Here is a 21107-nt window from a genome sequence, read left to right as displayed (position 1 = left end):
TACAGATGGTCCCCGACTTACGACTGGGTTAATTCCGAGAAACTGATCGTAAGTCAAATTTTTTGTAAGTCAACAGTGCATTTAATACACCTAACCAACCAAACATCATAGCTTAGCAAGGCCTAACAAGCCTTTTAAACGGGCTTAGAACACTTACATTAGTCTACAGTTGGGCAAAATCATTAATGCAAAGCCTGTCCTATAATACAAGTGTTGAATATCTCATGTAATTTGTTGAATACTGTACTAAAAGTACAAGATCGTAAAGTCGAAAATTCATAGGTCAAATGTTTGTAAAACGGGGACCGCCTGTACAAGAAAAATATTTCTGGTATGTTAATACTGTATTTATGTAATATATGTTGACAGAAAAAAATAAAAATAAACTATATGAGAATGTGTTTGGTACATTTTAATATGTTCTTGCAAGGTATTTATGTAATGTATATCAATACAGGAAATATATAAATACAGTAATATAAAAGAAATAAATTATTATGGAAGAATTGCCAGAAAGCCTCCAAGGCCAACATCAGGGAAAAGATTCCGACATCTTCCTTAACAGGTACTGGAGAGGGATGCAACGTGGTGGTACCATTATACCCGGGTGGCTTCATGGCCCGGTTATACGAACATTCCTCAGTTCCCTCCCTATCCCCCCCAAATGAAGGATGGTGGACTGCAGTTCGAGGACAGCTTCAACCTGCAGTCAACTGGGTTCACATTTGTGATGAACCTGGGGCTACAACTACTGTTACAACTAATAATAATAATAATAATAAAGAAGAAGAAGAAGAAGACTTCCTTGGCAATTTACTTTCTATATACCATAACAGATTATTATTCTCTTCTATGTTATCAATTTCTTACTCATACTGACACGTACTGCATAAACACGAATATAAAAACGTACCAAACACTGAAATAAATTGGTAAGAAAGATGTACTGTACTGGGGAGCCTCCTTAATCCCTTCAATCCAATGATGTTTTTTTAATCTCATTCACAGTATCTCCGGATGACTATATTCTGGTAAAGACAAACTGTTCCAAGGAAAGGGGTTAGATACAGACTTCATTACCCCTTCACATCCTGGAGGTCTTTCTAAAGCTAAATTAAATAGTTCGGAGGTAGCAAGAACAACATGAAAGACATCAGTGTATTAAAGGGTTAATTGATGAGGATACAGGTCCATGGCTATGTATCTCACTGCCTCTGTCCCTGATCACAGCCCGGAGCATCTGAAGTGTATAAATTCTAGGAAACTGTGTATAGCTATATGATTATACTGTACAGGGTGTATATTGTTTTTCTATCTTGTGATAAGGAGTGTCATGAGGATACTGCATGACAACTCCAATGATAAAACTATGGTATAGTTTTATCATCATCATAATCCCAACCCTAATTCAACCTAAAACTGGGATGGGCTATGGGTTTGGCATTAAAATAAACTATAACTGCTCCATGATCACTCTGCATATCTTGTCCAGAATTGCACACTACCTACAGTGACTAATAAAAATGTATAACTCTACAACAATAAGAATTATTTTTACAATATAGTACTGGTATACAGTGGGGCACCAACTTTCGCTACAGCAGGATTCGCGGAATCCACTTTCGCGGCATGCACCAAATATTCCCTAACTTCCACTTTCGCTTGAAAAAAATCGATTTTCGCGCACAAATTTTGGGTTTGGGACAATATTTTGAACTTTGAATTTCCTGCACCGCCCGCCCACAACCCACCGCCATCTTGAATGACATCATGTCAACACTCTGTCCACCCATTCCCGCCATTGTGTACGAGCGTGCTAACTCCATTGTGTTGGATTCTCACGGTTCAATGGCCTCTACTATACCTGGTAGTGTGGGGAAAATTATTGCTTGCTTTCAATCAGCACTAAGTCTGATTGGTGAAATGTTCAATAAACGCATCCATGAAGGGCAGCAGGCTCTTATCACACGCTACCTGCAGAAGACTAAGGAAATAACGGAGGTGGAAGTACCATTGGAAGCCAAGGGGGCAGCCGACCATGGTGCTATCCCTACTGACAGTGCCATAGAGGAGCTTAACCTGGATGAAGATTTCGATGGATTTGTTCAAGAGAACCTAGCACTAAGGGAAATTCAGCACAGAGTGGAAGTGTTGCATCAAGTTGCATCTGAGGAGGCAGAGAGAGAGAGTGGTAGCGACGCAGCAAGAGGTGGCGCCAATACGTCTGGCGTGGCTAAATAAGCCCGCCACGCGCCTCGGATACTTACCCCCAACATCCATTAAACACCTCAACCTGGTCTCTGTGGTATGTTTCTCCTCATATAATGTGTACTGTACAGTTTTTATTGTTTATATCTCACAATGCAATGTACAATAGTGATTTGATGTACTGTATTGCAAGTGAAAATGAAAATCTGATGTTACTTTAGGATAACCGGGAACCAATTAGCCTTTTTGCCATAAAGACAATGCCCCAACTTTCGCTAATTCCACTTTCGCGCATTATTTTTGGACCCAATTAGGCAAGAAAATTGGTGCCCCACTGTATTCTAATATAGTCATAATTCATAATAATAAACGGTACAATACATTACAAACAAATTCATGTTAATTCATACAGTTCTTCTAAGTAAGAGGACTGCTATCCATGTTTCATAAATATATTAATGAACTTAAATTGCTAAACATGGGTCACACACCTGTAATCACACCACAATAAATTCTGGTTATATAATACACCCTGTCTCAAAGAAAAGTAGCTTTATAAAAGTTCCAACTTTCAGCTCTATACCTGCCATTGAGCCAAGAGAGTTAATTATGGATAAGCCCAAGAGATGGAGATGGCATGGAGCAATGAAGAGAAATAAGTTAAAGAGCAAGGTGATTGAAACTGTTCTATACTGATACAAAGGTAGTAACTCTTATGTTGTGGGTTACAGTGTTGTTGAAGAATTTGCAGTGAAAACTCAATATTAGCAGGAGCAGTGGTCTTGGTGCAACAGAGTTTTAAATGAGTCTTGTGGCAGCAAAGAATTATAGCATTATAGACTGCTGAGGAAAGATCTGTAGGTACTGAACAATTTTTAAATCATCTGTAGAAGAGTTGAACAAATCTGAAGAACATTAACGTGGTTGGGATTATACTCAGACTGGTCATGGATAAGGTTCCTGGTACTGCAATACAAGGCAATGGAGTACACTCCCACACAGCCCAGCCAGTAGTGCCCACAGTGGCAGCAACACATAATATGAGGGTATGTCTGCACTGGGATTCTCAAGCCTCAGACACAGCGCCACCATAAATGACATTTTTAGAATCACAACAGACAGGGGCCAGAGGCGCTGTAAAAATGCCACCACCCTCTGCCTGGCCCCACCCCGTAGCCCCGAGCCCCCCCCAGCTCCACCTGCAGCCGTACGACACTCGTTGACGACATGTATGCCTATGTAGACCAGCAGTATTGCATCATAAAACCACATGGGGATGAACACTATGAACCAGTTCCACTTGGTGCGCTCGTCTAACCTGAGGGCCAGCAGGATGAGGAACACCAGCAGCAGGAACCAGGTGAACAATGCTCGGTGAAGCATCGCCATAACAGCTACTCACACCTGATGAGAAAGGAAAACATTCATTCAGTTTCCCACTTCACATGAAAAGCTGTCTACCAACACCAGGCATCTGCAAGCCAACCACTAAACTAAATACATGATCCAACTTCAGTGGTCCATAAGGGTTTCAATCCAAAGAACAGATGGGGTTTATTGGTCACACATTAGGGAACAGCAACCAACCACACTCACTCTATATATCTAACCCCAGGCCCCTAGGTTCCTCATGTAATGATGGACTGATGGACAATGTTCCTTACATTTAATTCATCCCTGCTACCATGAGACACCTTTATTCTGTTTAAGGGGAAGACCTCTTACAGTACAGAGCCTAGAATCTCTCTCTATCAGCCCCTTCACTACAAGGTCTATATCTCTCATGCCTTCTCCATACCACCAGATTATTGTACTAATCATTGGAAAGACCTCTTGAGTGAAGGAGTTAGTAGATCAAACAAGTTCTGCCTATGTAAACGAGTCTTGGATTTTGAGTGGCTGTTTCATCATCATAATCATCATCACCCCAACCTTGAATCACACTAAATATGCAATAGGTACAATCCAGAAACAGGAAAGAAGTACAATGAGAGAAATACGGGTCTCCCTCATTATCAACAGGGTTTATGTTCCTACAAAGCTATCAATACGCAATACCCATCCATATTGATTTTTCAAAGGATGCCTTTATATATACATTATATAATTCTTACATATCTCCTCTTATGATAATGTGATTTAATGATTAAAAATTCATTTCCTTTATATATTTCATTCCACCATAGGCCTGTCTCATCTGCACTGAATACCCATTCAGCTACATGGACTAAGAATATTGTTAAAAGTAAGTGAGACGTGTAGATGGAAATGAGTAGAGACGAAAGCAGGCAACTTGCGGGCTGATGGGGAGATGCTGTCAGTGACGCCTTGCTGAAAGAGTGGAACAAACTGTTTTGCCCGCCTTGGAAATGATGAATACAAAAAATTAATGAATATATAAATAAAAACCTGTTGATACCAAGGGAGTGCTGTATGAACACTGCACAATGAAACGGACACCTCTTAAGCAAAAGTCATATGCACGTTATTATTTTATCTTTAGATGAACTTCAAGAACAGCCATCAGTGAAATGGTAATCTAGCAACACTTCAGCCTATTTCTGATATAAAAATACTGTACTTGTATTATCTTTACCTTTTGACTGCAAATATCTACAGTGCTTGCATTATATTTCAGTTACTGACAATTCTATTATGCTCAAGAGTAACCTAGGGCACAATAAACAGAAACCGTCATGATTAATGCTTTGGCCAAGAACAGAAAACCTCAGGATTAAGTCCAAATTAAGATCAAACAATTACATTCAACTCCTAAAGTTCACTGCAATCAAAGGGATAAACAAACTTTCTAGCATGAGTTAGTGGATGCAATATACACGCTGTAATGGATGCTCGCTAGACAAATATTATACTGTACCTTAAACTAGCTTCCATCAATTCTGCGAGAGTCTCAAGTACAGGAGCTCAGAGTAACTGCCACTTTCGAGAGGTGATAATGTGACTGCTGCTCTTGGTGTCTTCCCGCTTATCCCAAGAGCAGTGTCCTGTGCGGGTGTACCGTGCTGGGCCCACGCTCACAATCTGACAGCCAACACATTCTTAATAAAGTACAGGTATAAATTCTGTTCTGTAAGACATTGTTTGAAAGTTAGCTGACATTTCAAATTTCACACATTGAGGAGCAAATATTTTCCCATCTTCCCACTTCTTTCACACACAAAGGCAGATCTGATGTCTTAACTGCATCATCCACATAGTTTACTGTTTCAATATGATGGATTTTTCTTTCAGTCTCTTCTTGCAACCACCAGATAATTTTATTTGTCTCAGGGATGACGATTCATAGGTTAGGACTTAATAATGGCTTTATCTAACCTCTTCCCTATGCTGAATAAAATGATCTGGAAACAGCACAAATAAATAAGAATGATGCCCTCGTAGCGAAGAAATTAGTTATCTTGGTAGTACAAAATGATGATCGCCTGTAGTATCATTTTACCTACCAGCAATGTACAAACCACGTAAGGCACACCGAAATGGGGTCATTATGTACCCATAAGTACAGAAAACAGCATAAATGCAGCCTATCCATAAGTTATCTAGTGCACATAATACTGAACTGCCAAGCCTGTAAAATTTAGATCTTAGAAGAAAAAGCTGAATTGCCATACATAAATGATTTACCGGGTAGGTCAGTCCATGGAAAGTTGGGAAAGGTCTTGTACAAAGTGATGGTATACAGTACCAACAATGAGTGATATTTCATTTGTGACACAATCAACTAATCTGTACCCTATCACATATTCTAGTACAGCTTGTCTACCTGTCTAAGTTACCAGTAACATTCAGTGAGATGTGTATACCCAAATGGATATACCCATCAAAATACAGTACAGTGAAAAGACAACAGCACGAACCTGGAGCGTAGGGCAGTGGCCCATCAGAATATTAAGATCCTGCCGTGTGAGCCAAGAGCCACAACCTTCCAGTTCCACCTCCTCCAGGGCTGGCAGATGCTTCTCCAGGTGGAAGAAGGGTGACGTCACCACCACAACACGATTCTGACATGGAGGTAAACATGAGAAAAAAAAAAAAAAAAAAAAAAAACACTATGCAGAAATGGTCTAATGATACCCTAAATGACCAGTACAACTGTGATGTTGCATGCTGAATCTATTTTCACATGTGGACAATAATGAAGACACAGTGCTTACCATGGAAAAGACAGAAATGTCACTAGCAAGCAGTACAGCTTAGTACACCCTCAAGAAAGCAGGTCTACCAAACCACATTAAAGTCAATAGGTATTTTGCAGGATCCCTTGTGGAATGGATGTGGAGAGGTTGCACTAAAACAACTAGACAAAATTCAGAACAAAGCTGTTAGAATTATTAATAACCCTACTATGACAAATGAACAACCTCCCCTACAAGTAAGAAGGAATGTTGCTTCATTTGCATTATTTTACAGATACTTTTAAGGTAATGCTCAGACGAAGTTCCATCTATTGTGACACCTCTCCATGCCTTCTCCTGCGCTACACGGGCATCTGGCAGCGCTCATGACCGGACTTGCTACATTGCCATACTGCAGAACTTCTGCTATCAGAATTCTTTTATTCTACCAACTGCATCTCTTTGGAACTTGCTTCCCCAGAGTAGTTTCCCCCCAAACTTCAACCAACAGCTGTTCAAGTCCAACTGTTACAGACTTTTTATGACTGGAGGAAACCTATAATCTGGTGTATGGATTATTTTTTTTATTCAATTGTGTTGCCTTCCTGTTCTGTTATTTAAAACCAAAACAAAAAAAATCTACTGCTTGAGGTGGAGGTTGTTTTGTGTGAAGTGTGCACTTAATTTTTTAAATCAAATGTCCATAACCAAATGTCATCTGCTTAAAGAACAGCTCTTTAAAAAATGGCACAAAAGTCATCAGTGTTTGATAATTATTATCATCCTTACCAGTTTTCAAAAATGTTATTACAGGATGAGGCAATCTTAAATATCAGAAATCCCTTATAACTTCCCTAGGGGCATAAATAAGGAGAAAAGAAGCCCCAGGTACAACATCACCCCTCTCTTCCTATGCCACAAATTATACGTGATAGGCCTGTTACATCCCTGCACCAAAAGAAAGATGCCAGTGGGTGGTTTCCTATACAAAATCTCCTTAAGCATACAACTTAAGTAGATAGATTTCTGTCGTTCACTAGATTCAATATATACAGTACCAGATTTAAGGTCAAAATAATAACAATAACAACAAAACTGGATAAGAAGATCCAGAGAGAAGTCTATTGATCCCTCATGAAATAAGAATTTTAGGAAAATGATGTCCCACTTCCAGTTTTCCCCTTCCTGTGTCAAAACAGCTACGAAGATAGAGCACAAGTTGACAGAAAGGTCATTACATCCTAGTCCCACTGCTGGTGTTGTACTGTAAAGGGATGGGGGACTTTCAGTCCCTTGGCTGTTGCTGTTTTTAGTCACCTTTTACAGTACACAGGAAATAGCCTACATGGGTTGCACCCCTTTTCTTCAATTCTGAGGGCACAGCAGTGGTCTATCAGAGATCAGTATTATAGAACTAGATGATTTATACCAGTGTTGGAAACATCAAAGATTCAGAGTAAAGGTATACTGTATATACAATCCGAACCTGGGGAAGATTAAAGAGTGCTGATCCACAGAGAGACAGTTTTCTTAGTGAGGCAGGAAGGGAGGACAACTTGGTGGTGGCGGCATTAATGTAGCAGCGGTGGAGATGCAACTCCTGCAGGTGAGGGCAACGACGCTTCAGACTTGTCAGAAAGGCCTCAGAAATGCACTGTGACCCTGCAAAAGGAACAATTCTTGCACTACAATAAAAATTACTTCCACGGTGATCACTGTGTTGTGTAACTACAATCATACACAATAGAGGTAAACTCAAAGTGACGCAGTATATTTAGTAGGAAGTCAAAATTCGCTACCACAGTGAAGTTGTATCAATGAAACTTTCAAGTGGCAATATATCAGTAATTTCAGTAAATTACCAAGGAATGAATGGAGAGGGGAAAAAAAAAAAAAAAACAATATATACAGTAACAACAACTTGCTGTACTGCATAATCCTATGAGATACCACAACTGGAACACTGCGCACCCTTTGGATGGAGTCTCGCAGAGCCCCTGACAAAACCAGTAACCGAGATGGTGATGGTGTGTGGCCCCAGGAAACGGATAAACTTGTGGAGGAACTGGAGGCTGAGTGGAGCACGGCCAAAGTCCACGTGACGCCACAGGGACAGATCACCCACCACCCGCCTTAAACGAGGGTGTACCCTGGGAAAATAGAGATAAGTATGCTATATTCCTACAATAATATCTAAAATCCCCATTTTATATAGATACCTGTTGCCAGATACAGATAGAAACAGAGACAGCATACAGATACATACATGCATAAATGCACTGAAACAAAATCTGCTTAAATGCAGAACAGAAACAACCAGTAACTAGAAGCTAGCAAAAATTATCATTTCCATGAGAGTATAAATGTTTACAAATTTCACATTTTTCCTTACAACTGGTTGAGTACATTACTTAAACTTGGTTCATTCATTCATTCATTCATCATCCAATCCTACGTTGCCCCATGAGGAGTGTAGGAGCCCTGGGCTAGGTAAGTTGCTACTGACATATAAGATGCGATTGGTAAAAACTGGCAAAACTGTTTCATACGCAACAATGGTACTTTAACAGGCAACCTTTCTGTGATTTACTGTGAACTTGATAGCAACCATAATAATTTAAAAAGACAACAAAATGAGGACTTTTTTGTACCAATACCTTCAATAATGCCATTTATTCTCTAAACAGCTTTAAATATTTACTATCCTACAGAACAGGATGGAAAGGTTGCCATGAAAAAATAACCCCATTTGTGCTGCCATACTCATTATGACTGTATGGTCAAGTGTGAGCATGCACAGGTGTAAAGAAAGAGTGAGACTGTTTATGCATCATGAATGGGCAAGAAGAAAGTGATGTAAATATTAATTGACGGTGAATGTATGAGCTATGTAAAGGTTAACAATACCGGTAGCCAAGATGGTGAAAGAAAAGACAGCCATAAATCTGGGAGTTTGCATGAGCAAGGACCTGCCCTTTATAACTATCCTGTAAAAATAACCAAATCACTGTACATGTTAAACTATACATAATGATCATCTGCTGCCATTATGACACGTTCCCAGTGCTCTAACAGCTGAAGTATAAATGCCATCTCTGGTCTCCAAATACCACTGATCAAATTCAAAATCCAGAACAAGCTCTGAGTTCACAAGGACGTCAGATAATTTTTGACAATCAAATTATTGGCAGTGAGTACAGGAACTGATGTTATAATGGCTGCAGGAGAGAGAGGCATTATACCTTCTGTGCCTGGAAAATTCTTTAAGTGTCAGTGCTAAAGCCATTACCATAGATCAACTCTGCCCCTATTTCCCAAAAGGAAAATTGTTGACTGCAGGAATATGGCAGACTCAGCCTAGAGTCCACCACATTCACGTTTAGACAAGCCTCTGGGCCACAACAACAGATCCATGCACTAACAATAGATTCCCTCACAAGAATGCTAAAATCCAATAAGTCAGAACGGAAAATAAATGGTACAGAACTATACCCACTTATATTCCAATATGACAAAATGGCAACTAACATGATTGATAAAATTCAGGAAGTTGTTAATACAGCAGATGTTTGTAGAAATATAAAGGGAGTAGAATTTAATGAATGAAAAACTAATGAAGATCAACGGGAAGAAAGAACAAGAGGTCATAAAGAATGGGAAACCACTTGAAAAAACAAAATGTCAGAAATACCGGTACTTGGGGAAAATGATAAAGAGATGTAATAAACCGGATACCGGTACAAAAATTACGGAAAGGATAAGAAAAGGAAAAGGAGCAGCAAATATAGTAATAAACCTACCGAACAGAAAAGAACCAAAAACAAAAAGAATACAACTGGGCCTAAAACTTTATGTACGGTACTGTACTGTATGGAGCAGAAGTTTGGAAACTCCTGACAGAAAAACAGAAAAAAAAGAAATGGAACATATTCAGACAGACTTTCTGAGAAAATTATTCAAAGTGCCTCCAACATCACCCAAATGTGCATTACAACACAAAAGCAAAGCACACCAAAGAAAATTTGAGTATTACGTGGAACTAAATCACAGAGAAGAATATACTGTACTCTGGAAGCAAAAATAATGAATACAGTAGTGAGAAAGAGTGCAATACTGAAAAGGAAGCTAAAGAACTCATCAGTAGGCCTATGTATGAAACTGAAACAGATATAATAATGTGCGATATACCATACCATAACGGAGGGAAAAGAAGGCTACAAATAAAAAATAAAAAAAAGAAGAATACTAAAGAAACAGAATGAAATGGCACTAAAAAGCAAAACAAGAGAATGGATAAAAGATAATACTGAATACATTACATACAAACACTGAAATTTAAAGACACAAAAGTGGTATTTAAGACTAACATAGAATAATAGACATTAAGCATAATTATAATAATACAAAAATAATCTGATTTGTGAAATGTGTGGAAAGGAGGATGAAAATATAGTTCATTTATTTAAATCCATAGCTTACAAGGATTTAACGATGACAATAAAACCTGAAGAAACTGTACAGGAACTACTGAAAAACAATCTTGGAACATTACTTAAAATGGTGAAAAAAGTGCTAGAAAGAAGGGACTCAAGACACTCTAGCTGCCCGCAGCAGTAGCGGTGCAGCCTGGACAGACAAGAGCGACAACAACCACAACAACAACAGCACAGGCAGAGGGGTGACACACTGGGTAGAAGGTCGTGTCACTAGGGAACACCAAGCTGTGTAATTCATTCCATTCATCCCAGAGTCATCTTTTTGTTTTAATCTTGCCATCTGCTAACTATTTTATTCCGCTGAGGATAGACTTTTTGAACTGGCTGGGCTAGAGACAGCCTTAATAAACCCCTTCAGGATGAGAGGCCTTTCCTAAGTTGAGTAAGATTGTCCTGTAGCAACAAGTTTATAATGAAAAAGGCATCGTACGGATTGCAGGGGCTTAAACTTTAAACATGAAGACTATCCTGGCATTGTATTATCTCCGTTCTGGGCCTCAACTCTTCGCTTGTCTCCCATGGACATAAGGAATCTGAAAAGTTGTTCCATAAATATTATCAAAATAAGTTTTAAAAGTTTACAAATGCAATACGAAAAGGACTTTGTAATTTCTAAGACACTACTAAAGGAAGCCTGAAGCACACTCAGCATTAAAAACAAGGCCATGATTGAAAGAGGTGGACTCTGCACCTGACCCTAATGAGTAACATTTTACACCATCAAAGCTGCTTAATATCGTAATACAGTAATGAACCTACAGTAAGGCAGGGGTTTCTCTGAAGAAAATCATCTGATGTTGGCCATAATAATACACCGTACGACGTAAAATTTTAATGAAGCTACAATAATGGCAGGTCATGAAAAAATCCTGATGGCAGATGAATTAAACGATTAAATTACTTACCTACAGAGTGTATGAAGGTCAACAGCACACAAGTAAGAAAATATCTTCAACAGAACTGACTCCGGTAAATCTAGCAAGCTCACGGAAGACATCGTATTGTATTTACGGACATATTTGCTTATGAAGGAAGGGAAGCGCTGTGACTGTATCCGTTATCAAGGATGTTTTTCAGAAATCTCATCAATCCATTCTCCAGATGACAGAACGCCACCACTGCCTGACCGTCCCAGCTTCCTTCAGCACCACAAGTAAACACTACAGGGATACGAACACAAACATAACATTAATATATGCCTTGACATTTAGCATACTTAAATATACCAAACTTATACAGTACAACCGATTGTAAAACAGTCATATGGTACACAACACTGGGCAACCATGTTTACTTATATCCTCGTTTTCGCTTATCCGGGCAAATCCGGGCCTCGAACCAATGCCACCGACTCGACCGAATGCTGTTTATCTTTCTACCTATAGCCAGACGCAATAATTCCGTAAGGGGTTGCTGTTTGTATTTGACTTAGTTGTTACGGGTGGATCAATAACCCTCCGCTAATCCACTTGTTGACATGTAGGGAACACCTATGTGCTGTTTATATGGTTACCACCCAACGTTGTAAATGGTTTTCCGCTGGCTTACAGGAACCATTTGGCTTGTCAGTCGATGTAAAGCCACCTGAAAAGGAAAAAAAGAGTAATAAAAAGTGGCAGGAAAGATGGGAGAAATAGGAAGAAAGGAGGGCAGACAAAAAGAATGATAAAGGTGAGGGGAGAAGTATACAGCACTACGTCTCCCAGCTAGGAAAAAAAAAAAAAAAAGAATTGGTCGAGTTAGCATGCGAGAATACCTGTAAGTGATTATTTGCCCTGCGCTCATGGCCGCTGATTGATTGTACTGCTATAGAAACCAAAACTATTTACCATCGCGGATTGGTTTGACTTCGCCTGCGAACTCAGTGTTTACAAAATCTCCGCCGTCGCGTGCCTGAGTAGAAGGTTGCTTGGATGTCAGTTGAACGTGTACACCCCTGTACAAATCCATTTTAGCAAATCTGACGAGAAAGCAGGTCAGGTGATGTTGTGTGCTTTGATAAAGTCAAGTTAAACACTGATTCATAAGAGTTGATGTCGCTTTTTACGAAGTTGCTTATTGGTTTTAATGTACGGTATGGTGCTGGAGAGGAACGCCTTTATTGTATGTGGTGTCACCTTCATAACGGCATCTTCATTGCTTAGTTATAAAGACATCTCTTACTTCCCTCCATATCCCCAGACAGGAGGATGGTGAATTTCAGGAGATTAACTTTAGCCAGCAGTCCAGTCCACTGGGTTCATTTTCAGATGAGCCTGGGATTTCATCTAGCCTACTGTTACTACATGTACTGTTTATTTGTACTGCGATAATTTTGGGTTGCTTCATTTACTTGAGTTTTGTGTAGGTGAAGTTAATTGCCTTTAGCCAGATCCAGCCTATTTCACCAGATGTTATTTATTGGTTGCAGCCCATGCATGTTTGGTAAATTTTGATGACAGGTTTACTTTTTGGTAGCCTATAAACCTTTCTTCCAAACATTATCATCATTATATGAGGCAAAATAAAGGTCTGCACAGGTGACACCGCAAGCCTCGTACTTATGCAGTACCTCATTGGTTATAAAGTAGTCCCAGAGAGACTATATTCCACTTTGATACAGTCCGTAAGCCTGTCTGTTATACTAAAGGAGATATAAAGGACTTAAAGTTTCAAAAACAGAAAATTGTTCATAAGTCGGCCTTCTTAGATTTTTTTCAAAATTTCAGAAAGACGGACATCAGCTTTCTGTATGGCCCTTCAGTCATACAAACTATGAGAAGTTCCAACAATTGATTTCTGAGATAAAGCGTGGAACGGACTGACAGCCAACGGACGTGACCTAACATAAGATTCTACTTTATGGGAAGTGAAGTGGAATATAACAGTGACTCAGGGGTAGTAAACTACTTGACAGAGAATCAGCCTGACAGAGGTTAAGAAGATACCAAACAGTCAATTAATCAGTTTAGAAAATGAAGAGAAAGTGGCATGTGCTGCAGCAAAACAATTACTGGTAACATTAGGCCAATCCACTAACATGGAAACTAATAAAAGTGCAGATACTGATGAAACAAATTAATACAAAATGTAGACTGAGTTAGGTGCATTAATGATTTAAGCATCACGACACACCCAACACATATGATAATTATGTAATTTTGTGGAGGAGGAGTGTATGTATTAGATTATTTGGCAAACATAGAGCCTTATTCATGCTGAAATATTGAAGCTCCACTGTACTGTACTTTGTTTATTGGTATGTTGCCCTTCTTGTGGTTTCAGGTACCCATATCAGCAGACATGGACATCACAGAAGCTTTTGCTACGTATGGGTCATGCGTGGAACGAGAGGCGGAGGTACGTGAGAGTGTACAAGGAGCTGTCAGGGAGCTAGAGAAGACATCCTTCACTCTTACCACCATACTGGAGAGGATGCACAACACACAAGGCGTCCAGGTACATGCATGACAATAGTCTGATGACTATGTGCAGGTGGGATCAGATTTCATGTTCATAATTTTGTTGTTGTTGAGTAACCCTAGTGTGTCTGGCCGAGCAGACCCGTCAGCTGCAGGCAGGCAACCTCCCATCCAAGGTCATCCCATGTAGTGAACTGATGCTCCCCTGCAGCAGACAGTACCTCACCACAATGAAGTGTGGGGAACAGTATGAAGGTTTGGTTGCTGAATGGGCATCTCTCCACCCAGTTAACAGGAGCACCATAGTCCAAAGCTGTGGCATAACTATGATTTTTTTAAATGGGATGACAAAGGGGTGGCTGAGCCCACCTATGGGTGACCCAAAGAGAACACTTCAGGCAGATCTGAAGGTGTTCCTCAAGAAATCTGGGATGGCCATTCATATTTTAGGAGTAGGAGTGGCCAGGACCGGCCCTCTGGCTGTGCCACTGCACCATAATAGGTTCGACATCACTGAGTTAAGTCCCTGAGTGACTAGGTCTGAATGCTGATAGGAATAAAATGGTGATTGTTGAGAAAGAAGGTGACTAACATATGATTTGTTTGTGAGAATAGAAAGATTTGATTTCTGTTAATGTAAGGTGGGGGTGCTCACCATCCACTCACTCGATGTAGAGCTCTCTCAGGTGTCTGCCCTTTCTTCTCCTTCATCTTTCTTTCCTTCCCTCCTCTTCTGTCTTTTTTTCCTTCATTTTTTCCTCTTCCTTCTGCCTGTGGGTGCCTCTGCACTGAGTGACAAGCCAAATGGTTTCCCGTACACCAGAAACCATTTACTACGCTGGGTGGTAACCATAGAACCAAATTATGGTGCCTGGTGGTTTAATGGGTAATTATTGCGCTCCAATCGGATTGAGCTGGTGAAGGTTTATATCCAAGGGGTGGTTGAGGTTGATTGCTCACGTAATGCCACTCAGGGATGAGTGAGGCTGGTCACTCTCATCTTAAATGTCAGGACCAACTTGCCTAGCCCTGGGCTGCCACACTGCTCATGGGGCAACGTAGGATTGGATGATGGATGGATGGTAATCTGCTGATACAGTGATGTACCATGCAACTTTCTAAGGCCAAGAAAATCCTCATCCTCACCATTGCTGAATGCACTTCAGGGTTTCATTAAGAGGAAATGTAGTATTGTTGAGATTATTGTATTACATATGCTGGTCACTTTTGCCCTAAATGTCTGGACCAAGTCACATAGCTCTGGACCCCTACCCTCCAGATGGAGCAACGGAGGAGTAGATGATGAATATGTGGATGGATTTTGTATATTTAAAATTGTGTGCTGTACTTTAAACATAAGGAGAAATACTTGAAGATGGTTTGGCCATGTGGAGAGGATGGAGATAGAAAAGCTTACAAGGAGAGTGTATGTGAGTGAAATGGAGGAGTGTGGGGAAGAGGAGAGGGTGACCGGGGATGAGATGGAGAGATGGGGTGGGGAGGTATGTGAGAGAGGGTGGTGTTAGGTGGTGAAAGGGTAGCCAGATGGCAAAAGACAGGTTGACATGGAGGTGACTTGTTTGTGGTCACCTCTTATGGGATTAAGGCTTCTGGTGTTGGGTAGATTGAGAAGTTGATAGACAGTGAACAAGATTTATTTACCCACTTTCCTCCACCCTCAGAATATTGGCAGTATATGTGATGAGTGTCGTGTCGAGCTGAGCCGAGTGCCAGACCAATATGGTGAGATTCGGAGTCGGGTGCCTGCAGGGGAGTACTACCGCTACCACCACACCTTCCGTGCCACCACACAAAGGCTCGTTGCAGCCACTTGTCTCATCACTTACCTACAGGAGGCCAGGTGAGAGAGGCAGTGTGTGGGTATTAGTAGTTTGTATGGCTGAGGACTGTGGTAACCTAGACCCATACCCCTTAACCTTTGAATTATTTATAAAGACTCCAACATGCTTACAAGGGTTAGTATTGAACCTGTTTTGTACCGTATATCTGTGTTTAAGTTAGTTCTATGTGTGTGAGAGAGGGAGAGAGAAAAAATTCAACTAGCTAGTTACTGTCTCTGGTTTATGAGAGAGTATCTGCACAGCATTGTGTCACCGAGTGTGGAGAGACATTATATTGAGGGGAGAAAGTTATAGTCTAAGCCTGGAAGTTAACATTTACTGTATACTGTAGACTAAATTGGATGCTAACATTTAGCAGATTTTATTCCAGCTGAGAACAGAATCCTTGCTTCCTGTACAAGCTACAGCTGATTGATCACTGTAAATCTGTCCAGTTCCACCTTAAAGCATTGATGTATTCTAAATACTGTATGTTTATCCATGATTATCTGGGAGAACTGTTTTTGAATGTAAAAGTATTAATTTAAATTTTGTTATAAAAGTATTAATTTAAGTTTTGTGAAAAGACATGCACTTATTACTTCAAACAAGAGCCATTAAATGCAGTAACCTTTCTGAGAACATTCTTTAGCAGTGAAACACTGCTGGCGAGCTCGCACTTTCCAAGTAAGCTTTTAAGATTACCGTATTTTGTTTGCCCTTAGTAGCGAGCTAGATTGAGACAAGTTATGCAACATTGATACATGATCAGGTAACACTTACACTTTGAATATACTGTGATTATCAGAGACTGGTGCTATATGCACTGAAAGTTGAGAGGAGGATGTTGTATGACTGTAATGATTAATGCTGTTTACAAGCTCTAGAGACAGGCAAGGGTGAGGGTAGTGGCCCATTAGATTATTATACAGTATGCTGGTAAAGTAAAAGAAAAATGGGACCGTAGACAGGATTTTTACAATGGTAGGACATCAAAGAGTCGATACACAAAGGTTTTACCCCCAAGAGTGACTGTTTATCAACTATGTAGCATCATCAAGAGAAGTAGGCTGATCATTAACCATTGAATATATTGGACTGTGGTATCCTAGTGTTGGAGCTCCCATGTCTGAAAGAGGGTAATGTGGGAATGGAAGCATTTAATTTACTTTCTATGCCATATCCCTCATTCCTGTAATATTCTTTGCCGTGCCTCAGATTCGCCCCACACGAAGAGGTGGCTGGGTCCCTGGGTTTGTGTACACGGCGTGAAGAAGGCTTCCACTTGGACCTGGAGGACTACCTGCAGGGTGCCCTTGCTCTCACCCATGACCTTGCTCGCCTTGCCATCAATGCTGTTAGTGCAGGTGAGGTTGCCAGGTTGCAGTAAAGTGCCTATCACCTGTTTACTCACTTTTATCCCTTTTTTCTCGAACATTAATGTACCTGACTTCTCTGTCTCTCATGCACAGTAAGGGAAGTGAGTATTTTTGAAGATTTGTTGAATTCATTGTGGAAAAGTCAAACCATGTGACATGCACAAGTCCAGTTTAGACTTTGATTATACAGTATTTGGAACCAGAGGGGTCAGATACCAAATTGCCGTCATGAACCATTTTCACTGTTAGGGTCTTCTCATAAGCTGAATAAAATAATTTAGAATATCCACAAATGAAATTAATATGATGGTCCTCAGACTGCAGGATTAAGTAATCACAATTGCATTTCATAGAACCAAATATGTCAGTAACTCATTTGTCTTACACCATTTTCAGGAGACTATGCACGACCGTATCAGATTCGTGGTTTCTTACGTGAGCTTCATGGGGCATACTCTCTTCTCTACCCTAAGAATGAACTTCGCAAGCGCTTTGACGAGCTTAAGTATGCTTTAAAGAAGACCGAGGAAGTAGTTTACAACTTGACCCTACGTGGCCTCAAACCCCCAGAGATGGAAACATCAGGGTAGGGTTGGGGTTATGAAACAGTGATACAGTATGGGATATTTATTTAGACAATGAGATCTTCAGGTAGGAATGTGTTCTGTGAAGCACTTGTTTGTCCACTGTGTAGATACCACCATTAGAGTGTCATGTTTCTGTTCCCACCTTTGTATTGACTTTTGTACCTGTTGATTTACTGTATCCCCATGCTGTACAGAGAGATATTATTGTTTTAACCCTTTGAATCCAGATGACATGATTTTCAGTTTATTCTCACTGTAACAGAACAGTTTTATATATATTAGGATAGTTTTTTTTTTTCTTTCTTTTTTAATACTGGAATTGTTAGGTACAGGCTTAGTAAACCTGTTCACTACAAGAACCCTTTCCCTAGCTAAATAAAACTATCTGGTGACAGCAAGGAGAAACTAAAAAAGGAAGTCACCCAGATTCAGAGAGTCACATGATGTGCTGCTAGATCTGCTTCCAGACATCACCAGTTGTGGACATCGTCCCTCAGTGAATGGAAAACCTTTGCATGTACACCCTCACACACACAATAGGCATATGCAGTAATCTAAGCCTGTCAAGTTTGAGTGTTGTATGTACCCTCCCTCCCTGCCTTCCATCACAGTTTGTGGATGCTGTAGCTCAGTAACTGGATCACCTGTGGGTTTGCAAACTTGTAGGTCTCTGGTAAAGACAGCCTGGTGGTGCTCAGCTTCTAGGTTGCATCCTCCCCTCCTTGGCCCTTCCCCCTCACAGTAGTTTGTGGCTTGTTGTACATTACGCAAAGAAAAGACGTGGGGGTGATCAGACCTTTACGTTTTTAGAATTCAGAGTCCCCCCACTACCCATGATGCAGCACTTTGAATGTTGAATTACAATACCCAGACCCACCTTTTATTTTGCAGTGTTACACACAGAAAACAGATCGTTGCTAAAGGTGAAACTTTATTTTAATTCAGAGTTCTGCTCCCCCACATATGTTTGAACAGTTCACCCCTATCTGACTCCCTAGTGCACCAGTTTGTGAATTCTGTATCTCTTGGATCTTTTTTTATTTTTATGTATATACTGTTTGCCACATCAGGAGGGTAGGGAACCAGGGCTAGGCTCCTCATTTGAGATATATGAGACAAGGATGAGCAGTTGCCAGATACAGAAAATTATGAAGAAACGGTGGGTATGGGTCTGTGATAGTTTGTGTAACTGTGTGAAGTACATATGTTACTTCATATGATTTGTTTATTGCCTCAGAATGACTGTGATGTAAAGCAGGTATGTTTTTGTGCTCAGTGTGTGGTTGAAATTTAAGAGTTTGGCAGCCGCACTGTAAACAGCTTATTGTATTTCTATCTGTGGCATTGTAAAGAAGGATGATAGATTGACTTTTTTTTTTTTTTTTTTTTATTCTTGTCCAGACTATCCTAGTTTGTAATGGGACACTAGGAGGAGACTATTTTATATCACATGCAATGACTATTGTTAGTTTGTTGTTTGTTTTTTAATGGTATCCTTTAATTTGCTTATCATTATTTTTGTTATTGTCATATATATTCCACAGTATTTCTTTCTTAGTCTTCATTTCAGGGGAGGTTAATTACTGTTTCAAATTTGTCATACTTTCAGTATGTTTTTTGTCTACTTTCAGTATATTTTTTGTCAGTATCTGTCACTAAGTTGTGTTCATTATAACAGGGACCTGATTTTACTTTCCTTTACCTATTGATATTATTTGCCACTTGCACAGGACAGTTAGAGCCAGAAAATTATTGGTAAGCTGTTTCCGGAATATTATATGTGTGACCACATAAAACCTACATTAACTTATGATTTACTAAGTTATTTGTACAAGAGTTAGCTAGGCATTATTCATATATTTGACAAGTGGCCTAGTAGAATGGGGATGGTGAATGAAAATTTTCTAGATTAATTCCATCCATCCATCATCCAATCCTACCTTGCCCCAAGAGGAGCGTAGGAGCCCAGGGTTAGGCATGTTGGTCCTGACATTTGAGATGAGAGTGACCAGCCTCACTCATCCCTGAGTGGCATTATGTGAGCAGTAACCCCAACCACCCCTTGGATATAAACCTTCACCAGCTCAATCCGTTTGGAGCACCACAATTACCAACTAAACAACTAGGTGCCATAATTTGGTTATATGGTTACCACCCAGTGTAGTAAATGGTTTGCTGGTGTACAAAGAAAAAAAAAATCCATTGTATACTCTGAGTTAGCATTGGTAAAAAAGGAAACTGGTTAGTTTTACTACTTCATTATTTTTTATTACCTGCATTTTTTGTTAAATGCTCGTTTGTACTGGTTGTGTGTGTGTGTGTGTGTGTGTGTGTGTGTGTGTGTGTGTGTGTGTGTGTGTGTGTGTCCTTCGAATTGGATTTTAAAAGTATGATATTCATTCATCCATCCATCATCCAATCCTACATTGCCCCATGAGGAGCTCAGTTCCTATAAAGAAGTTGGAGGCTAGACAGAAGTACATTTGAGGGTATAGTGCAGATGAAAATTGTAACCAAAAAAAGTACATAACAGTAAATGTGTATGAAATACAGTTTTAATCCTGGTTATGTACTTCTTCTTTCTTGGAAACTGTGTTGCGTGATGTGGTTTTATTAATCAGTCTGTAAGAGCCGAATGTTATCAGTGATGAAAATTTTTATTCCCATTCGTCTTATGTGTACTGAAAAAATATTGTCCAGTGTTGTATGAAATGGGAGATTTGTAATATATACTCATAGTTGTTCAGTAACTCTGCTGTCCTTACACTTATCATATTTTTTACAACCTCTGAGCAGTTATAGGGAAGCTGATGCATATTGTGTAGCAGCAGTAATATGGGTCCACATCGTAACACAGTCCAGTTTGGATGTACCGGTAATTATTTTACTCTGATAGGCAGTCTAGTCAAAGGTTTAAGGTGGGTTTACAGTGCAGGAGAAGATTGGCAAATAAAATTTGTGATATTGTACTGCAAGAATATTGCACTGTACTTGATACATGAACTGACTTCTTTTATGTATGATTCTTGTTCAGTGTGATTAGGAAAAGGGAGTTCTAA

General features: G+C 39.9%; 3 protein-coding genes across 3 annotated transcripts; 1 reads left to right on the top strand and 2 right to left on the bottom strand.

The window, feature by feature from the left end:
• Positions 1-1905: 1905 nt before the first annotated feature.
• LOC145417799 (transmembrane protein 60) lies at positions 1906-3597 on the bottom strand. Its single transcript, XM_080286417.1, has 2 exons — positions 3199-3597; positions 1906-2079 (listed from the first exon to the last, which is right to left on the bottom strand). Exons 1-2 carry the CDS (start codon positions 3595-3597, stop codon positions 1906-1908), a joined length of 573 nt encoding a protein of 190 aa, XP_080142543.1.
• On the bottom strand, positions 3500-11891 carry LOC145418559 (F-box/LRR-repeat protein 12-like). Its single transcript, XM_080286929.1, has 6 exons — positions 11746-11891; positions 8316-8494; positions 7831-8006; positions 6087-6230; positions 5087-5250; positions 3500-3612 (listed from the first exon to the last, which is right to left on the bottom strand). The coding sequence occupies exons 1-5, from the start codon at positions 11835-11837 to the stop codon at positions 5134-5136; spliced, it is 708 nt and encodes a 235-aa protein (XP_080143055.1). The 5' UTR covers positions 11838-11891; the 3' UTR covers positions 3500-3612; positions 5087-5133.
• Positions 11892-14107: 2216 nt separating this feature from the next.
• On the top strand, positions 14108-18307 carry trsn (translin). The gene is made up of 4 exons (XM_080286923.1): positions 14108-14278; positions 15924-16102; positions 17301-17449; positions 17858-18307. The coding sequence occupies exons 1-4, from the start codon at positions 14123-14125 to the stop codon at positions 18049-18051; spliced, it is 678 nt and encodes a 225-aa protein (XP_080143049.1). The 5' UTR covers positions 14108-14122; the 3' UTR covers positions 18052-18307.
• The last annotated feature ends 2800 nt before the right edge of the window (positions 18308-21107 follow it).

The sequence above is a fragment of the Coenobita brevimanus genome, chromosome 14, assembly GCF_032717465.1.
Source record: "Coenobita brevimanus isolate Jiangsu-jjx chromosome 14, ASM3271746v2, whole genome shotgun sequence".
Classification (NCBI taxonomy): Eukaryota; Metazoa; Arthropoda; class Malacostraca; order Decapoda; family Coenobitidae; genus Coenobita; species Coenobita brevimanus.
This window is presented reverse-complemented; position numbering and strand designations above follow the sequence as displayed.